This window comes from Anas platyrhynchos, chromosome 6 (genome assembly GCF_047663525.1).
Source record: "Anas platyrhynchos isolate ZD024472 breed Pekin duck chromosome 6, IASCAAS_PekinDuck_T2T, whole genome shotgun sequence".
NCBI lineage: Eukaryota > Metazoa > Chordata > Aves > Anseriformes > Anatidae > Anas > Anas platyrhynchos.
In genome coordinates, this window is record NC_092592.1 from 8,484,418 (window position 1) to 8,511,430 (window position 27,013).

General features: G+C 38.7%; 1 protein-coding gene across 23 annotated transcripts in view; it reads left to right on the plus strand.

The window, feature by feature from the left end:
- CTNNA3 (catenin alpha 3) overlaps positions 1-27,013 on the plus strand; it is a 482,801-nt gene that overhangs the window by 400,391 nt on the left and 55,397 nt on the right. For 22 of the 23 annotated variants that reach the window (XM_072040368.1, XM_072040369.1, XM_072040367.1 and 19 more), the window contains 2 exons: positions 416-508; positions 11,319-11,500. In XM_072040368.1, coding sequence (XP_071896469.1) covers positions 416-508; positions 11,319-11,500 — 275 coding nt within the window. Of the gene's footprint in view, positions 1-415; positions 509-11,318; positions 11,501-27,013 lie in introns of those variants that run through there. The other variant, XR_005266613.2, reaches the window with a different exon arrangement.

Below are 27,013 nucleotides of genomic sequence, written 5' to 3' on the forward strand. Positions count from 1 at the left end.
CCAAAATTGCTTGTGATTTGAGCGTCTCACAGTTACATTAGTACATCATAGTGGGTGTATTAGCGTTTCTATACAGAGAAGAGACAGTAGAACAAACCTGCGCATCCATTCTGGTCGTATTTTTTTTTAAAAAGCACATTTGCTAGCAGCAATAACAGAAGATTCAAACAAAAAACTTCCCTAAATGCCAACTTTAAAAGTCAGTGCTTTAATTTAAACATGGCTATTGTGAACTAGTTCAAAGCTGTCTTACAGCTTTTATTGGTTAGCATTTAGTAGCCAGTGTTGTTCTACAAGACTTGTGTGGTTTTTTTTGTCAGACGTTATCTTTAAAATCGTTACCATTAAAATGTTTAGTATCAGTACCAAGTTTCCTAACCATAAGTGAGAATAACCTATTCAACATTTTTCCCAGACACCCGAGGAGCTAGAAGATGTATCTGACCTTGAAGAAGACCATGAGGCACGTAGTCGCACAAGTGTTCAGACGGAAGGGAAGACTGACAGGGTATGTATTACACCACTGTATTTAAAAAATAAGTTGATGAGGGGAATAATGCTATTAGATTATTACTCCTATGAAACCACCTAAAGTCATGCAGTGAATCATGAAAATCGTGTTCAACTCCTAATAGATTTCTGAAAATGTGTAGAGTGCATAAAACTGATAGGTATTACCTGAGAGAGAAAACAACAATGTATTTTTATTATTAAATTAATTTACAAATACACAGTGAAAATGTAAATTAAAGAGAAAATTCTTACTCTTCTGGATGAAATTCTAAAAGGTTACAGTTTCATCAATGTGTCTTCTTCTAATAGAGGTTAGGTTAATAAGGACTTTTTGTATCTGGGTCTTACCTGTAGCCTGCAAAGCATATTAACCAAAAATAAGCTCTATGTGTGAGAAACTGCACATGCACAGAAAAAGAAAGATGTCTGCAGTCCTAGCCATTGCAGTGCATGAGTTACAGACTTGTACTTCTGTGAGTTCTCCTGTGAATCTATTCTATAGATTTGTATAGAAAATTCTATTTTACTTGATAAGTGAACCCATAAGGAAGTGTGCAAAACTTACTGTAGCATTTGGCAATTAGATCTAGTATTTCTGGAAGTTCTGAATCATGTTTTGCTGTTCGTATAATCATTTAGCCTTAGGAGTACAATGCGTTACTGGTTATTCTGTACATTCACACATTTTTAAGAACCTATGAATATTTCGAGTAGCAAAAGGCTTCTTAGTACAAAATTGACATACATAGCAAATGTTAATCTTGTCTATGTTTCAATTTTATAAATGTTTCAGCAAAATCATAGACTGTTTGCAACTTCTAAAGTTGAAAGATCCCTGGGGCCAGAAATGTGAATTTTATGACTTAATTGTAGAATACCTAGAGCAACAGCAGATTTCTCACATTTAATTTAGTCTAGTCTACCAAAATAGAATTTAGAAGCAATAGAGCTAGTTGGAAACCAACAAATTATTCAATTAAATAACAAGATCAATAAACCAGGATTTTTATTTACATTTGTTTTCCAGCAAACTTTCACAAACATGATTATTTTCTTTATTGAGACCCTAAACACTAATCAAAAATTTGAAAACAAAAGCTGTTCTCTTGCATTCCATTTCTTATTTTAAAATCAGAATGAATTCTGAAAAATTAGGTAAGTTATGAATGGAAACTGTGGTATTAGAATGGTGCCTGGTTCATCTTTTAGAAACTGCTGTCAGTTTATAATTTCAAACCATGTACATATGATGAGTAAAATTAAGTCAGTATTCTCTAAAAAAAAATGTTGATTTTATTGGCTGTATTCCATTTTCAAATGTAATTCCATGATACCTTTTGTACTTCTTGAGGCTACATTAACAAATCTGGACAAAAAAGGCTTTTGTTGACAGGGGCTATGTTAAGAAGCAGTGTATTTAGTATAGCTGGGTATTTAATCTGTTTTCTCCATGAAACAAGGGAAAACTTATTTACCTTTTTTAAGATGTGCATATCAATTATGTGTTAATTAACAATCAATTGATTCTTAAAGCATATGGCATGCAGTGTAACAAGTATGAAAGATTATTCTCACCTTTCAGGGTAAAATTTCAATTGCAGTTAAGAAAGGCAAACTTTTCATTCAAAACGTTGTCCCTATGAGATGATTTGTTTGGAACAGGTACAGATGGTGTGCTGAATAGTTTCATAAATATCCCATAATGAATGCACTGGGAAAACAGAAAAGGTAGGCTTAGGTGTTTGCTATCCTACAATAATAACAAAGGGTTCACTAATGCTCTAAAAGATCTTTAAAAGACACACAGTCTTCCATGTCTCAGATAAGCCAAATTATTCTTTTAAAAGGAATTTTCTTTGAAAAGAAAGCCATAAGTAACCCATACTTCTTGACATCTATGAAAAGGAAGAAGTAAATGCTGAGGACTGTTGTAGGTCGAGTGCTGGGTATCAAAAATAAGAGGCATAGGCTATTGTGGAGAGATCTCCTTGTACTACACAAACAGTGTAATTCTGCACTGTCAATATCTGTGGTGGGGAACGAGAAGGGACATGTTTGAATCTTCTCCAAAGTCAGATCTCTCACCACTCCAACAGGGAACTGGTGTCTTTGAAAGAGCTTTTTTTTTTTTTTTAATCATGATGTATAAAGCATGTAAAACTGAATGTGATGTGTGTATACCCCATGTAACAAGGGCTACATCTTAACTCAGAACTCCTGCTTTTCTTACAAGGTCAATAACTACATTTTAAATTCTAACTTTTCTAGAACCCATCTCTCTCTGGTTAGTAGTGAGATGACAGGACTGAGATGTAATCTGGTATTTATATTCTTGACTCTGCACATAGGTAATCTTGGAAACATTACTTCATTGTCTTTCCCTGAGATAATTCCAGATCTTGAAGATGAAATTGATAATGTTTATGGCACCTTCCCACATGGTGGGAAGCCAGTAATTAAACTGGATAGCAACGTTAATTATTATTTGTACCCCAATTCTATATCCATGAAGAAGTTCTTTAGGAAGAATCTTTTTGATTTGAAAGCCAGATCTACCATGCAAAAAGTGTTCTTCCTCTAGTGGTTGCGTCTAATTTGCGTAATTACTCTGTAAGCTCAGCAATTTTGCTTGAGGAAATTTATTCCATCGTGGTCAGTGTTAGTCCACTGAGGTAATTTGTGGCTTATCATATGATGTTGAGTTGAAGAGAAGGTCAAGTAAGTATTTGCCCAGTTAATTTTCAGCCTTAGAAGACAATGTACATTCTGAAGTTGGGAGAAAAGTTGAAGGGCTTGAAGTTACAATATTAATGAATTGAATAGATTAGCTTTATTTTAAAGATATTTGTACAGGTTACATGTTCACATTGAAGAATAGGTAAAATATTTTATCTTGTGCATAATCAGTCCACTTACAGATGATGAGTAAAAATGCTTTCAGGCAAGCACCCACCCACGTTTTTTCTCAGAGTTCAGTAGATGGTTTCATGAATAGAGATAAAAATGTGTGAGAGTTAGATCTACTTCTATACAGATTTGTTGCATATTGTGTTTGCACAGCAGTTCAGTGTTGATGAAGAGTTGACTCAGTGTTATAGAGTGAATGAGAAAATCCAGGCTGAATTTATTCTGCCGTTTTATTTGTATTATGTCTTAAATACAGTGATCATTAATACATATCTAAAAACATATTCAGCCTTGAAAAGACAGTCTTAACCAAACTTTCTGAGAGAACAGGTATAAACAGTAAGAAGATCTGCTGATATTTCCATAAAATCTTTTGCATTTGCAGTCTATACAGAGGCTATGGCAGAGTCATCTTGAAGGAACATTCAGAGATACCTAGTCCAACTGCCTGGCCACTTCAGGGCTAGCCAAAAGTTAAAGCACATTAATGAGGGCATTTTTCAACTGCCTCTTGGGCACTGATAGGCATAGGGCATCAATTTCCCCTCTAGGAAGCCAGTGCCAGTGTTTGACAACCCTCACAGTAAACAAGTTTTTCCTGATGTCCAGTCTCAACCTCCCCAGCACAGCTTTGTGCCGTTCCTGCGTGTCCTGCCATCTGTGACCAGGGAGCAGAGACCAGCACCTCCCTCTTCACTTTCCCTCCTTGGGAAGCTGTAGAAAGCAACGAGGTCACTTCTCAGCCTCCTTTTCTCCAGGCTAGACAACCCGAGTGTCCTCAGCCTCTCCTCATTAGAACATGTCTTCTAGCCCTTTTACCAGCTTTGTTGCTCTCCTCTGTACGCTTTCAAGGACCTTATCATCCTTTGTACATTGTGGAGCCCAGAACTGCACAAAATATTCAAGGTGAGGCCACACCAATACTAAATATAGCAGGAGAATACCCTCTTTTGACCAGCTGTCTGTGTTATGTTTCATGCACCCCAAAATGTGTTTTGCCCTCTTGCTGCCAGGGCAGCTGTCAGAAGGGACCATGTAGGAGGGAGATGAATGATATATTCTCTTACTCAATAAACAATGACTATGCATCATTATTTATGATGCATTGTTTATATTAATATCCTATATTAATATAAATGCTGACATACATTAACAGCAATTCTTTTCTATCTTGATAACAAAAAGGCAAGTTTAAAATAATAAGTAAGTTTAATTTTTAGCAATGCTGCACAGACAAATGTTAATGACAAAAATCAAACGTAATACAAGTAGCTACAGTAGTATTGTGTGGGTTCTGCTAATAGTAATTTTTTTACTTAATATATGGCAAAAGATTCCCTGTGAGGAGTCATGATCTGTCAAAAGCATTTAAGTGCTAACTGCCTTCATCTTTTCCCTTTATTGAAACTGTGATAATTAAGAATTAGCAAGGAGTAAAAATCACTTTGAATTGTAAACCAGGCCTCCTATACTGCAGATGTATAATGTGTGTTTCATCCACGCCATTACTGAAAATAGTGAATAATGCCGGAGTCAGGGCCAGTCCCTTCAGATTTCATTTGATAGTTCCCTCCACCTTGTCATGAGTTCTTGGTAAATATTCCGTGAACAGTTTTTCAATGAGTGTCACAACTACTCAAGGGCAATTACATCTAGATCTTGCTTCCCTAGATTGTGTAGAGAATGACATGAGAATCAGTGACAACATCTAGTGTAGTCCAGATTTTATGGCATGTTGAAATAGGACAACTGGTGACACAGCAGGTGGTAAACTTGAAAGAAGAAATCAAGCTTCTCCCAGCTGTCAGTATCACACCCATACATTTCACCTATAGGGAACATGCTTTGTATTCACTTTGCTGCAGATTGCTAATATCCAGCATTTGCTGTTTCGCATCTTTATCCAAACTTGAACAATTGTTCACTTAGCAGAAAAAGTAGGATGTGATTTAAAAGTTAGTGGGCACGTTTTATTAATTTTAACAAAATCTCTTCTAACTCTATGCTATATTCAAGAAATGTGCTTATGTTTGGCATTTATCTTATGTCTGCCTTTGTGATAAAATACTCAACTGATGTGCACAGATTGACACATGACAGATCTGCAAAGTTGTATACATGTATAACTTACAAATTTATAAATAATAACAAAAAACAATCACAGATCACAGTTGGAAATTATTTAAAACTGATTGAAATGTGTCACTATCTTTTGAGTTGAAGAGATCTTGTTTACTTCCAACAAATGTCTTTGAAGCTGGTGCCCAGTTGACTGTAGCTAGGGAGCAAAAATTTAGGTGGGATGGTTTCATGCAGCTGCTGAGCCCTTTGTGAAATAAAAAGCTTAGCTCTCAACTAGGCAAAGGAGGGATATGAATCTGGTCTTTTTGGATCTCTGCCATTACCTTCTAACTACAAAATGTGAAGAGCACATTACTTTGTATTCTTGTTTTTAAAAACTCTGAAAAGAGTCTATCTTCATGTGGTCCATTAAGGAAGTTGGGTTTATTTTCTTGGTAATATACAAAAGTGTAGCAAAGTGGCATTTACCTCTTTTCTCCTTGCAGTTTCATGGTACTGCAACTTACAAAGCAGGAAATGTTAAATAGTTTTCAAAAGGAAGCTTTTCCCTTCGGAAAAAATATCTGGCTCATCTCTACCTTAGACAGAGGGAGTTTTTGATAATGTAAACATCTGTTTGGATGTACTGTAAATCATTCTATTATTTCTGTTTCCATCCTTCCTCCCTGTAAGAGGTGTGCTTTTTGTTAGAGAAGAAAGAAAAATAAGAAAAAAGATGTCCTCTCTCTTAATTTTTACTGTTATCTTCTACTGTGGTAAAAAAAACCTTTGTCTTAGAAGTAATGAATAAAATCATATTCTCCTGATGGACAAAATAATCCTGCATTCATGTAATATCAGACATTTAATTTATATTTTTATTTCACACGTACCTATATGTTTTCTATTTTAATGCAAGGTCATGTCTGCACTTAAAAGACTGTGTGTATATTTGTTTTATTTTGTTACCGTATATGTTTTTAAAGTGGTATGAGGGAAAAGAAACAGAAATCAATGTCAGAATTGTAGTTTTCCGTTGCCCCTTTGTTCCAGTGGATAATGTGTCTCGTTCCAGCTGAGAGTCATTTGTGTTGGCATGTAACAGGATACTTACAGTATGTTAGACTGCTTTCATTAAGATGTCATCTTTCTTGTGGTTTCTAAATCCAGGCTTGTGTTTTTCAACCCAAAACAGTGTAAAAAGTGGTATTTAATTCTTCTGATTCTGGAATCTAACTCTTTGTTTTTCTCTGTTTCATATCTTTCTCAGGAAGCTCATCTTATAGCCATGAGAAAAATGTCTTGGTCTTACATAGTCCTTACGTGGTCCGTTGTAGGTCTTTTTTTAATTTTATTTTATTTTATTTTTTACAAAACAGGAAAAGTACTGCTTAAAACATGCAGTTACACTTTCTAATTTAGTGACTGTAATTATAACATACTTAGGGAGACCTGTAATTTCCAGTAATTTATATAAATGGAAAAATTAGCCTCGTGACAGAGTAATGTAAGCATAGATAAAATCTCTTAAATGGCCTGGCTTGAAAAACATATGCATTATATATTAAACTGATTACCTGTTATACCAATTATAGGTAATTCAGCCATTGCCATAACTTTACATTTTAAGTATGGTAGGTGATGTTTTATAAACAAAAATAAACCACAAGGTATTTATTACTGCAACATAATTACAGTGTGTAATTCTTGATAGCCTACCATGCAAGAGGTGGACCACTTCAGAAAGTGATAAATACAAAACACTGAGAGTAGCGCCATGAAGATGAGCAGTATCAAAGATCTTGGTTGCCCAGCCTGGTGTGGAACACAAGGTATCTGCATAAAGTACCAGTGCAGCTGATTTCAATATCTATTTTTATTTATTTATTTATTTATTTATTGTACATATGTATTTAATCATTTCTATAATCATAATTCATTGCTTAAGAAAAAATTGTAGTAAAACTTGAGGGAGTTGAGATTATGCTGAGGCCTCATTAGGAGGAAGAGGAGAAATGAATAGACATATATAAATATATATATAAACATATATAGAGAAAAGCCTGTAAGAGCATGAAGCCTCTAGTGATCCTGGCAGCAGCCCCCATGCCATTGTTGTTCATTGTTGTTCACTGTTGTCTCCAGTCTCTCTGAGAAGCTTTTGTGTAGTGAGGATCACATGTGTAGGACTTAGGGCTCGGAGGTAAGAGAGGGCACGTGGGAGAAAGCTTTGTGTCACAATTTTTTTGCCTGTAGTCAGTTACTTATGTTGAGCTGTTTGGTGCTTATGTACCAAAGCAAATGCAGTCTAGATGACCATTGCTGGCTGCAAAAAATAAAAGAAAATGTGGGATACTCTTTCAAATACTGCTTTATCTCAAGTTCCAGATACAAATCTGAAACAAAATATGAAAGAATTTACTATGGGATTTGCATTTAATGTTTTCACATGTTGTTTTCATAACATGCTTTTCTCAGTGTCCCTGCAAACTTCTGTTTATTTATCCGAAAATTTAAAACAAAGAGAGCTCTTAAAAAGGTCAGAAAAACTTGATGAAGTTCTTAAATACAGAAAGTATTTTGAATTCATAGAGCTGCCTTTTCTTTATCTTGGTGTGGTTATCATGCTTCCAAAGGCAGCATACTGTATCTTGTGATTTGAGTGCTTTTCCTCTGTGGGTATGACAACTCTGACGTGACTTGCTGGGTTGAGTCCATCAACTTCTAAAATTGGTTAAGAAACATTAGGAGCATAAGTGAAAGCTTGCTAGTCCTTTATGCATTTAAAATACCAAATCAACTGCGACAAACCTGAGCTTTGCTTCAAATCACTGATCAGGACTTTTAAGTCTTGGGGAATCGATACCAAAGAATCCCTTCTAAGGCATTTCACACTCTTGGATTACGTGTCTGAATTGGGACCAGGCGAGCTCTGTTTTGGAGACGCAGTCCTGTAGGAACTGCCTCCTGTACTTAACAGCCATGTGGGGATTTAAGCTTCTGGTTCTGTGGCTGCAGAGCCAAGGAAGAATATGAACTTCCTGAAGGTTCTCATCCAGGGTATCTGTTTTGTACTGAATTTGATTTGGCTGACACTGGTTAGAAAATTGGCAAGAGCAGCTTTTGGTTCTGGCTAAATTAATCCATGCAATGTAAAATCATTTCCATAATAACCGCATAGTTCTGCACAACTGCAGATTTCAGTTTACTGGGAACTGAACCACAGTTGCACTTCTGTTTGATTCCATTTGAAATAAGGGGATGGGGAACAGGATGTGGCCCTCACAATCCATGAGCAAATGGTTGACAACAGCACTTAGATGCACACAGGTTCATGGGGCCAGGTGGGATCCACCCAAGGGTACTGCGAGAACTGGCAGAGAAGCTGGCCAAGCTGCTTTCCATCATTTATCAGCAGTCCTGGCTATCAAGGGAGGTCCCAGTCGACTGGCGGCTAGCAAATGTGACGCCCATCTACAAGAAGGGCCAGAAGGTTGATCCGAGAAACTATAGGCCTGTCAGTTTGACTTCAGTGCCAGGGAAGCTCGTGGAGCAGATTGTCTTGAGTGTCATCATGTGACACTTGCAGGGCAAGCAGGCGGTCAGGCCCAGTCAGCATGGGTTTATGAAAGGCAGGTCCTGCTTGACGAACCTGATCTCCTTCTATGACAAAGTGACGCGCTTGGTGGATGAGGGAAAGGCTGTGGATGTGGTCTACCTTGACTTCAGCAAGGCTTTTGACACCGTTTCCCACAGCATTCTCTTCAAGAAACTGGCTGCTCTTGGCTTGGACTGGCGCACGCTTCGTTGGGTTAGAAACTCTCTGGATAGCCGGGCCCAAAGAGTCGTGGTGAATGGGGTCAAATCCAGTTGGAGGCCGGTCACTAGTGGTGTTCCCCAGGGCTCGGTGCTGGGGCTGGTCCTCTTTAATATCTTCATCGATGATCTGGACGAGGGCATTGAGTGCACCCTCAGTAAGTTCGCAGATGACACCGAGTTAGGTGCATGTGTCGATCTGCTCGAGGGAAGGAAGGCTCTGCAGGAGGATCTGGATAGGCTGCACCGATGGGCTGAGGTCAACTGCATGAAGTTTAACAAGGCCAAGTGCTGGGTCCTGCACCTGGGGCGCAATAACCCCAGCTACAGGCTGGGGATGAGTGGTTGGAGAGCTGCCAGGCAGAGAAGGACCTGGGAGTGATGGTTGATAGTCGGCTGAATATGAGCCAGCAGTGTGCTCAGGTGGCCAAGAAGGCCAACAGCATCCTGGCTTGGTATCCTTGACCAGCAGGGCTAGGGAGGTGATCGTCCCCCTGTACTCGGCTCTGGTGAGGCCGCACCTCGAGTCCTGTGTTCAGTTTTGGGCCCCTCACTGGTGACAGGACGAGGGGGAATGGTCTATAAAGTTGCGCCAGGGGAAGTTTAGGTTGGATGTTAGGAAGAACTTCTTTACTGAGAGGGTTGTGAGGCATTGGAACGGGCTGCCCAGCAAAGTGGTGGAGTCACCATCCCTGGAGGTCTTGAAAAGATGTTTAGATGTAGAGCTTAGGGATATGGTTTAGTGGGGGACTGGTTAGTGTTAGGTCAGGGGTTGGACTATGGGACCTTGGAGGTCTCTTCCAACCTAGGTGATTCTGTGAAACTTTAGTTTATATAAGTGATCTTAAATTTCCTGATGGAAAAAATGCACAGTACTTAAAAAGCTCTAAATTTTTCTTGACAGATCTTCATGAATCAGATATTTTTTTTTGCCTTATTTGTTAACTGTGTTTTGGTTTTCGCTATTATTTTTGTCTGCTTCCTAGCCTGTGTGTCTCAACAGGAAATGTATTTGACCCTTGTCTGGTGCAGACTGATAATCTTGCTTATGAAGAAGAGTATTAGGGAAAGTATTTCCATTCTTACCATGCTGCATTTTTAGAAGTTGTTTCAGTATTAATATATTGAGTACTTCTAAAAATAAATATAATGCTTAAATATAGGAAGAATACATGTGTTAAGTGTATGTTATTCCATACTCTGAAATTGCACAGAATACACCACTTCTCTAGCTATACTAAATCTCAATTTGAAACAGTTTTAGTTTGTGGAATGTTTGCAAACAGACCAGTCTAGAGCTGCAGCCTAGTACAGAGCTGTGTCCTACCTGAGCCCAGTTTGAATGTGGCTACATTTGAACACTGGATATTTATTTTCATGTTGGCATTCAAGGTACTTGTTTGGTAACTTTAGTCCCGTGCCGATTTTCTAATGTGTTAATCTGTTTCTTTATCTTCTTCAAAAACAGAAGATGCAGATTTGAACAAGCAAATCTTTACAGTTCTTAAAACGGCACTGGGTAACCTTCTCAGAAGAGAGGACAAGCACACTTGAAAGTTTTAGGGCAGTTAAACCTTTTCCTTTGTACTCGTCTATCTGAAAATGTATTGCATTTTATAACCTGCATATATATATATCATACTTTAAAAAAAAAAAAAAAACAACAGACAAAAAAAACCAACTAGGCTTTTCATTCACAGTAAAAGGAAAATCTGTCAGTCACATTTTACAAAGGCTGTTTGGAAGAATTTTATCTTGTTTCTCTGCCTACATTAATACTAATGGTTTCATGGGACAGCACTGTTCCCATTCTGCCAACCTAATTATTTGACCCAACTCAATGATAGTGTAATGATTTTGAAATTCAGAGGTGCTCAGGCCACAGCATGTTACAGGTATGTGTTTGATAATACTCAGTAATATATTAAAAAAACAAACAAAAAAACTACCACCATGAGCAAAAACAAAAAACCCTCCCTGATAAACAGATGTTAAGCAAATAAATTTATTTTATATTCCAGGCTAAGATGACTCAACTGCCAGAGGCTGAAAAGGAAAAGATAGCTGAGCAAGTGGCTGACTTCAAAAAAGTCAAGAGTAAGCTTGATGCAGAGATTGAAATATGGGATGATACCAGCAATGACATCATTGTTTTGGCCAAGAGGATGTGTGTGATTATGATGGAGATGACTGACTTCACAAGGTAATTATGCAAAAAATGCTCTTCAGTACTTATAAATTTTGGAGGCCATTGTCATATTGCTATGACAGGAAGTAGTGAGTTTTTAATGTTAGTTGACTGTGTCTTTACAAAGTTGAGTGGCTAAGATAATGTAATTAGGTTTACAATGCTAGCTGGTAGCACAGAACTGTTGGAGGGGAGGTTTCAAGTTTTAAACCATGCTTGTCCTTTAATCTTTTCTGTTGTTTTTCATTTGGCTTGTTGAAGTATTTTGAATTTTTTAGTGCTTTATTTCTCCTCTCAATGAAAGAAAAAAAGAAACAATCATCTTGATTTTATAGTGTAGTTCTGTCTTGTCTGTTATTCTTCTGTTTGTACCGTACCATGCTGTCTAGCATGTAGTATATTCTAGTCATGCATAAAACATACTGGACAGAGCATATGTCTGGTGTATACATTCAGAATCATGCATATTTTATATTGCCTTGCCTGCTATTGCTTTCATCAGAACTGTATCATGCTACTTTACTTTATGTAGCTTGGGAAAACAAAATGTCTTACAGTAGACAGCTTTCAAAGCTAGTATTTTCCTCTTGACAGTATGTGCTGTGCAATAACTGTATATATGAAACAATCTTAAGTTCAGAAGCTTTTTCTGCCCCATACTGAATATATGTTCAGTAAATTTCATCAAATGAGTTATACTGAAAGTAAGTACTGGTTGTTGTGCAGTTCTTTTTATTAATAATATTGATAGGTAGGTAAGGCCTCAAAACACAAGCGGTCTTGCAAGACCTTTCATGTCCCATAAAGTAAGTCGTTTTACGCAAGATACGAAGAAAAGTCTAAGCCTCTTGGACAGATTCTTCAGGGGTGTAAAGAGTTGCATAGAGCTAACAAAGCCAAGATCTGGCTTAGGCCTGTTCTCAGTAAGGCAATTGTAGCATTTTATCATGGTAGCCCATTTTAAATTCACCTTCACATGAGGGAGAGAGAGTTGAAAAATTGTATGTTGAACTCTGTAATCATTTTATTCTCTTTGCAGCATACAATTTGAGTTGAGACCATTGTAAAAGCAAATGTTCTGCCCTCAAGTCAAGCTTTACAATTGAAGTCACTTCTCACCAAATTGTTCAAATTACCAGATTTATATTATTCAAGATTAACAAGGCCAGTTCGCATTCTTAACTTTGCATTTTTGGCTCTGTTGAAAACAGTGTAATTTGCATTTTTGAGTCCAAGAGCAGTTTTTGTTCAGTGTTGCAGATCACCAGAGAATCCACTAAGAACACGCTGGTAGAAAAACTTACCTGAGGGGAAAATTAAAATCTACTGGGATGAGAGAGGGGAAATATTCTTTACTTCTAAGTACGTTATGGAACCCTACAATATTTTAAGATGCATTTTGATGATTCTCTACCCAATTTTAGGAAGTACAGTAATCTTTTTACTTCACGGGTATTTAGACAGTAGTATGAGAAATGCAAGCATATACAAAATACTTGTTTACTGCATGCTTGATGCATAAGTTGTAACTTCTTTGGGGTATTACTAACTTATCAAGTCTATTGATATGTTTCTAGGACTGTTAGTAACAAAAGCCAAGTTGTCCTTACCATATTGTGTATGCAGTAATGTCTTACTTTGGTACTTTACATAACTTCATCTCAAACTGTTAGAAAGCTGTATTTGAATATGTCCATGTACGTTTTCAAGTCAGTTCTCTTCTGAGTCATTCTGCCTGTTGCATGCTCCAAACACTGCAATCACAGAACAGAGGTTACAGCATAGCAGCTACGCTTTCCTAGAGAAAGCATATACATATCTCCGTAACCCGATGTCCTTTTGGAGGTGATTTTGTTCCACATTCTTCCATGTATTTAAAATTAATTCAGTCCTGTATTTGGGATAAACTTACAAAAAAACGGTTATTTCAAAAGAACTGCAAGGTTCTTTACCAATAATGTAATTTGAGAATTGTTGGACAGTTTAGAAAAAAATTACAGAATTTCTAGGTTGGAAGAGACCTCAAGATCATCGAGTCCAACCTCTGACCTAACACAAACAGTCCCCACTAAACCGTATCCCTAAGCTCTACATCTAAACGTCTTTTAAAGACTTCCAGGGATGGTGACTCCACCACCTCCCTGGGCAGCCTGTTCCAGTATCTCACAACCCTTTCGGTAAAGAAGTTCTTCCTAACATCCAACCTAAAACTCCCCTGGCGCAACTTTAGCCCATAAAAAAAACAACAAAGTTTTTATTTTCTTATTGAGAGAAAAATACATGCATTTGGGACTGTATATCAATAATGTACCTTAAGCCTGTTTATTAGCAACATACTCAGTTTCTGTAAAAAACAGCTTTGAAAAATAGTAACTTGAAAAGTCATACAACAGCTTTTAATCAACTGCTTAAAGAGTTTTAATGGACCTTTCTTAAGACAACTCTGAGTCATAAGCTTGTTGATCCCTAATATAGTTATATAAGCACTTCAGAATTCATCGTTGCATTAAATTATATTCTCTTTAATGTCTCATATTTGTAAGCAAGTACTCTTTTGTTTAGAGTGAACCAACTGATTCACAGGCCAAGTTTTTAAACTACAGTATAGTACACAGAGACACTTCACAGATAGGTCCTACACCCCAAATCCAAACTAAACTCTTCTTAGCACCCTTAAAAGTCTACCTCTTCAGCGGCCAGTTCTGGTCTGTTCTCTTCAATTTACATACCACCCATCAATACAATGAATGTCACAAATACTACAATCTATATATAAAAGCAGTGAGTTAAATTAACTGACTGCTTTATGTCTATGTAGATTACTTCGATAGTAATCTATAGTAATGTTTGCTTAAAAAGCTCAGTCTCAAAGAGCTATCTTCAATTTAAAGGATGAAAACTCATTCACTGCAGAGGCTTTTCCTTTAAAATAGCGTATTCCTGCACAGGAGCCTGTGCTGAAAAAGTGAAAGCTCAAACCAGATTAAATCCTCTTACTTTGAAACTGGTAGGGGGTAAGTTCTAGACTGAGTTTTCAAGATGTTCCTGCTCATTTTCCTCTGGCATTTCAGACATCAGAGACTCAAGACCACAAAGGGACAGAGGTCAAACCAAGCTCTTACAAGCACTTAAGTCTTCAACAATCATCCTATTACACATTGTACTGTAAGACACTGGAAAACTCCGCACATGAGGAGAATTAAGTTATTCAGAATGACTATGCAAAAAAAAAACCTGTTAATTATAAAATGTCATCTAACATAGCCAAACAGAAAATCTACAGACAAATCCCTTGAATCTCATCCTCACCCAGGAAACAGAATGCTTTCAAAAGCTGAACAAAGAACTGAAATGCTGCTTTCCCTTCCCTGTGATGCAACCGATGTACATTCTCTAGTCTCCACAATCTAAACCTCTGGAAGACACTCATCAAGTTTAAATAAAAATGAAGGCTTTTTAGTGCATTTGAAGGGTAACAGAGATTTACTCAGGCAATAAATGACAAAAAGTCCACGACTTACCTGAGTAGCATCTGCTGCAACAAACACAAAATGTCATAATCCTTTATGTCTTCTGTGCCCAAGACCTTTGAATTGCAGACTGGAGAGCTCAAACCTTAAGACAAGCTGGTGCTTGCTGTGGCCTCAGCAGTCTTCATCCCTGGATGTTCATGGGGAAGGAAGCGAGAAGGCCAGCTGTGTTCTCGAGCACTGTCAGTCACCTTCGGTACAGCAGCCGGAAGGGGCAGATCCGGAAGAGTTAACCTATTTTTTGGATTAAAAAAAAAAAGGTTATTTTACTAGACTTCATCTGGCATCAAACAGTACGCTGTAGTCACTGCAGTTTTACCCCTGCCTGTTTTGCAAGCGTGACTATCAGCAAGCTTTTCACAAAATGCATCTCACTTGCCATTGGCAATTGAGACTTGTCTTTTTAAATGGCAACCAACATCAGAGTCAGTACTAGAAACATAGTAAAAATCGCAAAATAAAGGAAATCAAAGTCCATCTCCTCTATATCCTCCCCATTAAATAGGAGAATGCAGATTAGTATCTGATTTTTCCTGGTTTTGAGACTGAACAAGCTTTGTTCTCTCAGCCTCTGTCCCATACATCATGTGCTCCTACCCTTTCTCTAGACTCTCTTCAGGTTGCCAGTGTCCCATAGCACTGAGGGCACAGGCAGTATGAGGCAAAGTATGCCGGGTGCAGCCTCACAAGGGCTAAGTACATAGCTATCGCTTCCCTCAGTCTGTTGGCTGTGCTGCTGGTAATGTAGGCCATTATGCAGTTAGCCTTCACTGTAGAAAAACACATGGCTAACTCATGTTAGGTCATTTTATGCAAAGTCGTTACCCAGTTACTTCTCCCCTGCAGTTACACACGGGGTTGTTCTGTTCCAGATACAAGACCATGCATGTGATTTTACTGAAATTCATAGTTTGTCAGCCCATTCTTTCAGCGTGCCGAGATCCTTCTGAATGGTAGTCCCACCATCCAAGTATCAACCACTACCTCAAGTCAGTATTGTCTGCAGACTTCTGAGGGCCTGTTCTGTCACCTCAACCATGTTCCTGAAGGTGTTAAACAGTATTGGCCCCACTGTCATCCCTGAGAAGCACCACTTGAACCAGTCCATCAGTTGAAGTTCGACTCACAGACCATTGTGCTGCAAGACCAACAATTCAGCCAGTTTCATCCACTTTATAGTCTACCTGTCTAGCCACGTCTCTTCAATTCGCCTGCAAGGATGCTGTAAGATTGCTAAAAATGACTATGCTAACAAGTCTATTACATTTCTAGGACTTAGTAACAGAAGCCAAGTTGTCCTTACCATAATTTATAAAGTCATCTAACGTGGCCAAAAGGAAAATCTACAGACAAATCCCTTGAATCTCATCCTCGCCCAAGAAACTGAATGCTTTCAAAAGCTGAACAAAGAATCACAGAATTATCTAGGTTGGAAGGGACCTCAAGATCATCGAGTCCAACCTCTAACCTAACACAAACAGTCCCCACTAAACCGTATCCCTAAGCTCTACATCTAAACGTCTTTTAAAGACTTCCAGGGATGGTGACTCCACCACCTCCCTGGGCAGCCTGTTCCAGTATCTCACAACCCTTTCGGTAAAGAAGTTCTTCCTAACATCCAACCTAAAACTCCCCTGGCGCAACTTTAGCCCATAAAAAAAACAACAAAGTTTTTATTTTCTTATTGAGAGAAAAATACATGCATTTGGGACTGTATATCAATAATGTACCTTAAGCCTGTTTATTAGCAACATACTCAGTTTCTGTAAAAAACAGCTTTGAAAAATAGTAACTTGAAAAGTCATACAACAGCTTTTAATCAACTGCTTAAAGAGTTTTAATGGACCTTTCTTAAGACAACTCTGAGTCATAAGCTTGTTGATCCCTAATATAGTTATATAAGCACTTCAGAATTCATCGTTGCATTAAATTATATTCTCTTTAATGTCTCATATTTGTAAGCAAGTACTCTTTTGTTTAGAGTGAACCAACTGATTCACAGGCCAAGTTTTTAAACTACAGTATAGTACACAGAGACACTTCACAGATAGGTCCTACACCCCAAATCCAAACTAAACTCTTCTTAGCACCCTTAAAAGTCTACCTCTTCAGCGGCCAGTTCTGGTCTGTTCTCTTCAATTTACATACCACCCATCAATACAATGAATGTCACAAATACTACAATCTATATATAAAAGCAGTGAGTTAAATTAACTGACTGCTTTATGTCTATGTAGATTACTTCGATAGTAATCTATAGTAATGTTTGCTTAAAAAGCTCAGTCTCAAAGAGCTATCTTCAATTTAAAGGATGAAAACTCATTCACTGCAGAGGCTTTTCCTTTAAAATAGCGTATTCCTGCACAGGAGCCTGTGCTGAAAAAGTGAAAGCTCAAACCAGATTAAATCCTCTTACTTTGAAACTGGTAGGGGGTAAGTTCTAGACTGAGTTTTCAAGATGTTCCTGCTCATTTTCCTCTGGCATTTCAGACATCAGAGACTCAAGACCACAAAGGGACAGAGGTCAAACCAAGCTCTTACAAGCACTTAAGTCTTCAACAATCATCCTATTACACATTGTACTGTAAGACACTGGAAAACTCCGCACATGAGGAGAATTAAGTTATTCAGAATGACTATGCAAAAAAAAAACCTGTTAATTATAAAATGTCATCTAACATAGCCAAACAGAAAATCTACAGACAAATCCCTTGAATCTCATCCTCACCCAGGAAACAGAATGCTTTCAAAAGCTGAACAAAGAACTGAAATGCTGCTTTCCCTTCCCTGTGATGCAACCGATGTACATTCTCTAGTCTCCACAATCTAAACCTCTGGAAGACACTCATCAAGTTTAAATAAAAATGAAGGCTTTTTAGTGCATTTGAAGGGTAACAGAGATTTACTCAGGCAATAAATGACAAAAAGTCCACGACTTACCTGAGTAGCATCTGCTGCAACAAACACAAAATGTCATAATCCTTTATGTCTTCTGTGCCCAAGACCTTTGAATTGCAGACTGGAGAGCTCAAACCTTAAGACAAGCTGGTGCTTGCTGTGGCCTCAGCAGTCTTCATCCCTGGATGTTCATGGGGAAGGAAGCGAGAAGGCCAGCTGTGTTCTCGAGCACTGTCAGTCACCTTCGGTACAGCAGCCGGAAGGGGCAGATCCGGAAGAGTTAACCTATTTTTTGGATTAAAAAAAAAAAGGTTATTTTACTAGACTTCATCTGGCATCAAACAGTACGCTGTAGTCACTGCAGTTTTACCCCTGCCTGTTTTGCAAGCGTGACTATCAGCAAGCTTTTCACAAAATGCATCTCACTTGCCATTGGCAATTGAGACTTGTCTTTTTAAATGGCAACCAACATCAGAGTCAGTACTAGAAACATAGTAAAAATCGCAAAATAAAGGAAATCAAAGTCCATCTCCTCTATATCCTCCCCATTAAATAGGAGAATGCAGATTAGTATCTGATTTTTCCTGGTTTTGAGACTGAACAAGCTTTGTTCTCTCAGCCTCTGTCCCATACATCATGTGCTCCTACCCTTTCTCTAGACTCTCTTCAGGTTGCCAGTGTCCCATAGCACTGAGGGCACAGGCAGTATGAGGCAAAGTATGCCGGGTGCAGCCTCACAAGGGCTAAGTACATAGCTATCGCTTCCCTCAGTCTGTTGGCTGTGCTGCTGGTAATGTAGGCCATTATGCAGTTAGCCTTCACTGTAGAAAAACACATGGCTAACTCATGTTAGGTCATTTTATGCAAAGTCGTTACCCAGTTACTTCTCCCCTGCAGTTACACACGGGGTTGTTCTGTTCCAGATACAAGACCATGCATGTGATTTTACTGAAATTCATAGTTTGTCAGCCCATTCTTTCAGCGTGCCGAGATCCTTCTGAATGGTAGTCCCACCATCCAAGTATCAACCACTACCTCAAGTCAGTATTGTCTGCAGACTTCTGAGGGCCTGTTCTGTCACCTCAACCATGTTCCTGAAGGTGTTAAACAGTATTGGCCCCACTGTCATCCCTGAGAAGCACCACTTGAACCAGTCCATCAGTTGAAGTTCGACTCACAGACCATTGTGCTGCAAGACCAACAATTCAGCCAGTTTCATCCACTTTATAGTCTACCTGTCTAGCCACGTCTCTTCAATTCGCCTGCAAGGATGCTGTAAGATTGCTAAAAATGACTATGCTAACAAGTCTATTACATTTCTAGGACTTAGTAACAGAAGCCAAGTTGTCCTTACCATAATTTATAAAGTCATCTAACGTGGCCAAAAGGAAAATCTACAGACAAATCCCTTGAATCTCATCCTCGCCCAAGAAACTGAATGCTTTCAAAAGCTGAACAAAGAATCACAGAATTATCTAGGTTGGAAGGGACCTCAAGATCATCGAGTCCAACCTCTAACCTAACACAAACAGTCCCCACTAAACCGTATCCCTAAGCTCTACATCTAAACGTCTTTTAAAGACTTCCAGGGATGGTGACTCCACCACCTCCCTGGGCAGCCTGTTCCAGTATCTCACAACCCTTTCGGTAAAGAAGTTCTTCCTAACATCCAACCTAAAACTCCCCTGGCGCAACTTTAGCCCATAAAAAAAACAACAAAGTTTTTATTTTCTTATTGAGAGAAAAATACATGCATTTGGGACTGTATATCAATAATGTACCTTAAGCCTGTTTATTAGCAACATACTCAGTTTCTGTAAAAAACAGCTTTGAAAAATAGTAACTTGAAAAGTCATACAACAGCTTTTAATCAACTGCTTAAAGAGTTTTAATGGACCTTTCTTAAGACAACTCTGAGTCATAAGCTTGTTGATCCCTAATATAGTTATATAAGCACTTCAGAATTCATCGTTGCATTAAATTATATTCTCTTTAATGTCTCATATTTGTAAGCAAGTACTCTTTTGTTTAGAGTGAACCAACTGATTCACAGGCCAAGTTTTTAAACTACAGTATAGTACACAGAGACACTTCACAGATAGGTCCTACACCCCAAATCCAAACTAAACTCTTCTTAGCACCCTTAAAAGTCTACCTCTTCAGCGGCCAGTTCTGGTCTGTTCTCTTCAATTTACATACCACCCATCAATACAATGAATGTCACAAATACTACAATCTATATATAAAAGCAGTGAGTTAAATTAACTGACTGCTTTATGTCTATGTAGATTACTTCGATAGTAATCTATAGTAATGTTTGCTTAAAAAGCTCAGTCTCAAAGAGCTATCTTCAATTTAAAGGATGAAAACTCATTCACTGCAGAGGCTTTTCCTTTAAAATAGCGTATTCCTGCACAGGAGCCTGTGCTGAAAAAGTGAAAGCTCAAACCAGATTAAATCCTCTTACTTTGAAACTGGTAGGGGGTAAGTTCTAGACTGAGTTTTCAAGATGTTCCTGCTCATTTTCCTCTGGCATTTCAGACATCAGAGACTCAAGACCACAAAGGGACAGAGGTCAAACCAAGCTCTTACAAGCACTTAAGTCTTCAACAATCATCCTATTACACATTGTACTGTAAGACACTGGAAAACTCCGCACATGAGGAGAATTAAGTTATTCAGAATGACTATGCAAAAAAAAAACCTGTTAATTATAAAATGTCATCTAACATAGCCAAACAGAAAATCTACAGACAAATCCCTTGAATCTCATCCTCACCCAGGAAACAGAATGCTTTCAAAAGCTGAACAAAGAACTGAAATGCTGCTTTCCCTTCCCTGTGATGCAACCGATGTACATTCTCTAGTCTCCACAATCTAAACCTCTGGAAGACACTCATCAAGTTTAAATAAAAATGAAGGCTTTTTAGTGCATTTGAAGGGTAACAGAGATTTACTCAGGCAATAAATGACAAAAAGTCCACGACTTACCTGAGTAGCATCTGCTGCAACAAACACAAAATGTCATAATCCTTTATGTCTTCTGTGCCCAAGACCTTTGAATTGCAGACTGGAGAGCTCAAACCTTAAGACAAGCTGGTGCTTGCTGTGGCCTCAGCAGTCTTCATCCCTGGATGTTCATGGGGAAGGAAGCGAGAAGGCCAGCTGTGTTCTCGAGCACTGTCAGTCACCTTCGGTACAGCAGCCGGAAGGGGCAGATCCGGAAGAGTTAACCTATTTTTTGGATTAAAAAAAAAAAGGTTATTTTACTAGACTTCATCTGGCATCAAACAGTACGCTGTAGTCACTGCAGTTTTACCCCTGCCTGTTTTGCAAGCGTGACTATCAGCAAGCTTTTCACAAAATGCATCTCACTTGCCATTGGCAATTGAGACTTGTCTTTTTAAATGGCAACCAACATCAGAGTCAGTACTAGAAACATAGTAAAAATCGCAAAATAAAGGAAATCAAAGTCCATCTCCTCTATATCCTCCCCATTAAATAGGAGAATGCAGATTAGTATCTGATTTTTCCTGGTTTTGAGACTGAACAAGCTTTGTTCTCTCAGCCTCTGTCCCATACATCATGTGCTCCTACCCTTTCTCTAGACTCTCTTCAGGTTGCCAGTGTCCCATAGCACTGAGGGCACAGGCAGTATGAGGCAAAGTATGCCGGGTGCAGCCTCACAAGGGCTAAGTACATAGCTATCGCTTCCCTCAGTCTGTTGGCTGTGCTGCTGGTAATGTAGGCCATTATGCAGTTAGCCTTCACTGTAGAAAAACACATGGCTAACTCATGTTAGGTCATTTTATGCAAAGTCGTTACCCAGTTACTTCTCCCCTGCAGTTACACACGGGGTTGTTCTGTTCCAGATACAAGACCATGCATGTGATTTTACTGAAATTCATAGTTTGTCAGCCCATTCTTTCAGCGTGCCGAGATCCTTCTGAATGGTAGTCCCACCATCCAAGTATCAACCACTACCTCAAGTCAGTATTGTCTGCAGACTTCTGAGGGCCTGTTCTGTCACCTCAACCATGTTCCTGAAGGTGTTAAACAGTATTGGCCCCACTGTCATCCCTGAGAAGCACCACTTGAACCAGTCCATCAGTTGAAGTTCGACTCACAGACCATTGTGCTGCAAGACCAACAATTCAGCCAGTTTCATCCACTTTATAGTCTACCTGTCTAGCCACGTCTCTTCAATTCGCCTGCAAGGATGCTGTAAGATTGCTAAAAATGACTATGCTAACAAGTCTATTACATTTCTAGGACTTAGTAACAGAAGCCAAGTTGTCCTTACCATAATTTATAAAGTCATCTAACGTGGCCAAAAGGAAAATCTACAGACAAATCCCTTGAATCTCATCCTCGCCCAAGAAACTGAATGCTTTCAAAAGCTGAACAAAGAATCACAGAATTATCTAGGTTGGAAGGGACCTCAAGATCATCGAGTCCAACCTCTAACCTAACACAAACAGTCCCCACTAAACCGTATCCCTAAGCTCTACATCTAAACGTCTTTTAAAGACTTCCAGGGATGGTGACTCCACCACCTCCCTGGGCAGCCTGTTCCAGTATCTCACAACCCTTTCGGTAAAGAAGTTCTTCCTAACATCCAACCTAAAACTCCCCTGGCGCAACTTTAGCCCATAAAAAAAACAACAAAGTTTTTATTTTCTTATTGAGAGAAAAATACATGCATTTGGGACTGTATATCAATAATGTACCTTAAGCCTGTTTATTAGCAACATACTCAGTTTCTGTAAAAAACAGCTTTGAAAAATAGTAACTTGAAAAGTCATACAACAGCTTTTAATCAACTGCTTAAAGAGTTTTAATGGACCTTTCTTAAGACAACTCTGAGTCATAAGCTTGTTGATCCCTAATATAGTTATATAAGCACTTCAGAATTCATCGTTGCATTAAATTATATTCTCTTTAATGTCTCATATTTGTAAGCAAGTACTCTTTTGTTTAGAGTGAACCAACTGATTCACAGGCCAAGTTTTTAAACTACAGTATAGTACACAGAGACACTTCACAGATAGGTCCTACACCCCAAATCCAAACTAAACTCTTCTTAGCACCCTTAAAAGTCTACCTCTTCAGCGGCCAGTTCTGGTCTGTTCTCTTCAATTTACATACCACCCATCAATACAATGAATGTCACAAATACTACAATCTATATATAAAAGCAGTGAGTTAAATTAACTGACTGCTTTATGTCTATGTAGATTACTTCGATAGTAATCTATAGTAATGTTTGCTTAAAAAGCTCAGTCTCAAAGAGCTATCTTCAATTTAAAGGATGAAAACTCATTCACTGCAGAGGCTTTTCCTTTAAAATAGCGTATTCCTGCACAGGAGCCTGTGCTGAAAAAGTGAAAGCTCAAACCAGATTAAATCCTCTTACTTTGAAACTGGTAGGGGGTAAGTTCTAGACTGAGTTTTCAAGATGTTCCTGCTCATTTTCCTCTGGCATTTCAGACATCAGAGACTCAAGACCACAAAGGGACAGAGGTCAAACCAAGCTCTTACAAGCACTTAAGTCTTCAACAATCATCCTATTACACATTGTACTGTAAGACACTGGAAAACTCCGCACATGAGGAGAATTAAGTTATTCAGAATGACTATGCAAAAAAAAAACCTGTTAATTATAAAATGTCATCTAACATAGCCAAACAGAAAATCTACAGACAAATCCCTTGAATCTCATCCTCACCCAGGAAACAGAATGCTTTCAAAAGCTGAACAAAGAACTGAAATGCTGCTTTCCCTTCCCTGTGATGCAACCGATGTACATTCTCTAGTCTCCACAATCTAAACCTCTGGAAGACACTCATCAAGTTTAAATAAAAATGAAGGCTTTTTAGTGCATTTGAAGGGTAACAGAGATTTACTCAGGCAATAAATGACAAAAAGTCCACGACTTACCTGAGTAGCATCTGCTGCAACAAACACAAAATGTCATAATCCTTTATGTCTTCTGTGCCCAAGACCTTTGAATTGCAGACTGGAGAGCTCAAACCTTAAGACAAGCTGGTGCTTGCTGTGGCCTCAGCAGTCTTCATCCCTGGATGTTCATGGGGAAGGAAGCGAGAAGGCCAGCTGTGTTCTCGAGCACTGTCAGTCACCTTCGGTACAGCAGCCGGAAGGGGCAGATCCGGAAGAGTTAACCTATTTTTTGGATTAAAAAAAAAAAGGTTATTTTACTAGACTTCATCTGGCATCAAACAGTACGCTGTAGTCACTGCAGTTTTACCCCTGCCTGTTTTGCAAGCGTGACTATCAGCAAGCTTTTCACAAAATGCATCTCACTTGCCATTGGCAATTGAGACTTGTCTTTTTAAATGGCAACCAACATCAGAGTCAGTACTAGAAACATAGTAAAAATCGCAAAATAAAGGAAATCAAAGTCCATCTCCTCTATATCCTCCCCATTAAATAGGAGAATGCAGATTAGTATCTGATTTTTCCTGGTTTTGAGACTGAACAAGCTTTGTTCTCTCAGCCTCTGTCCCATACATCATGTGCTCCTACCCTTTCTCTAGACTCTCTTCAGGTTGCCAGTGTCCCATAGCACTGAGGGCACAGGCAGTATGAGGCAAAGTATGCCGGGTGCAGCCTCACAAGGGCTAAGTACATAGCTATCGCTTCCCTCAGTCTGTTGGCTGTGCTGCTGGTAATGTAGGCCATTATGCAGTTAGCCTTCACTGTAGAAAAACACATGGCTAACTCATGTTAGGTCATTTTATGCAAAGTCGTTACCCAGTTACTTCTCCCCTGCAGTTACACACGGGGTTGTTCTGTTCCAGATACAAGACCATGCATGTGATTTTACTGAAATTCATAGTTTGTCAGCCCATTCTTTCAGCGTGCCGAGATCCTTCTGAATGGTAGTCCCACCATCCAAGTATCAACCACTACCTCAAGTCAGTATTGTCTGCAGACTTCTGAGGGCCTGTTCTGTCACCTCAACCATGTTCCTGAAGGTGTTAAACAGTATTGGCCCCACTGTCATCCCTGAGAAGCACCACTTGAACCAGTCCATCAGTTGAAGTTCGACTCACAGACCATTGTGCTGCAAGACCAACAATTCAGCCAGTTTCATCCACTTTATAGTCTACCTGTCTAGCCACGTCTCTTCAATTCGCCTGCAAGGATGCTGTAAGATTGCTAAAAATGACTATGCTAACAAGTCTATTACATTTCTAGGACTTAGTAACAGAAGCCAAGTTGTCCTTACCATAATTTATAAAGTCATCTAACGTGGCCAAAAGGAAAATCTACAGACAAATCCCTTGAATCTCATCCTCGCCCAAGAAACTGAATGCTTTCAAAAGCTGAACAAAGAATCACAGAATTATCTAGGTTGGAAGGGACCTCAAGATCATCGAGTCCAACCTCTAACCTAACACAAACAGTCCCCACTAAACCGTATCCCTAAGCTCTACATCTAAACGTCTTTTAAAGACTTCCAGGGATGGTGACTCCACCACCTCCCTGGGCAGCCTGTTCCAGTATCTCACAACCCTTTCGGTAAAGAAGTTCTTCCTAACATCCAACCTAAAACTCCCCTGGCGCAACTTTAGCCCATAAAAAAAACAACAAAGTTTTTATTTTCTTATTGAGAGAAAAATACATGCATTTGGGACTGTATATCAATAATGTACCTTAAGCCTGTTTATTAGCAACATACTCAGTTTCTGTAAAAAACAGCTTTGAAAAATAGTAACTTGAAAAGTCATACAACAGCTTTTAATCAACTGCTTAAAGAGTTTTAATGGACCTTTCTTAAGACAACTCTGAGTCATAAGCTTGTTGATCCCTAATATAGTTATATAAGCACTTCAGAATTCATCGTTGCATTAAATTATATTCTCTTTAATGTCTCATATTTGTAAGCAAGTACTCTTTTGTTTAGAGTGAACCAACTGATTCACAGGCCAAGTTTTTAAACTACAGTATAGTACACAGAGACACTTCACAGATAGGTCCTACACCCCAAATCCAAACTAAACTCTTCTTAGCACCCTTAAAAGTCTACCTCTTCAGCGGCCAGTTCTGGTCTGTTCTCTTCAATTTACATACCACCCATCAATACAATGAATGTCACAAATACTACAATCTATATATAAAAGCAGTGAGTTAAATTAACTGACTGCTTTATGTCTATGTAGATTACTTCGATAGTAATCTATAGTAATGTTTGCTTAAAAAGCTCAGTCTCAAAGAGCTATCTTCAATTTAAAGGATGAAAACTCATTCACTGCAGAGGCTTTTCCTTTAAAATAGCGTATTCCTGCACAGGAGCCTGTGCTGAAAAAGTGAAAGCTCAAACCAGATTAAATCCTCTTACTTTGAAACTGGTAGGGGGTAAGTTCTAGACTGAGTTTTCAAGATGTTCCTGCTCATTTTCCTCTGGCATTTCAGACATCAGAGACTCAAGACCACAAAGGGACAGAGGTCAAACCAAGCTCTTACAAGCACTTAAGTCTTCAACAATCATCCTATTACACATTGTACTGTAAGACACTGGAAAACTCCGCACATGAGGAGAATTAAGTTATTCAGAATGACTATGCAAAAAAAAAACCTGTTAATTATAAAATGTCATCTAACATAGCCAAACAGAAAATCTACAGACAAATCCCTTGAATCTCATCCTCACCCAGGAAACAGAATGCTTTCAAAAGCTGAACAAAGAACTGAAATGCTGCTTTCCCTTCCCTGTGATGCAACCGATGTACATTCTCTAGTCTCCACAATCTAAACCTCTGGAAGACACTCATCAAGTTTAAATAAAAATGAAGGCTTTTTAGTGCATTTGAAGGGTAACAGAGATTTACTCAGGCAATAAATGACAAAAAGTCCACGACTTACCTGAGTAGCATCTGCTGCAACAAACACAAAATGTCATAATCCTTTATGTCTTCTGTGCCCAAGACCTTTGAATTGCAGACTGGAGAGCTCAAACCTTAAGACAAGCTGGTGCTTGCTGTGGCCTCAGCAGTCTTCATCCCTGGATGTTCATGGGGAAGGAAGCGAGAAGGCCAGCTGTGTTCTCGAGCACTGTCAGTCACCTTCGGTACAG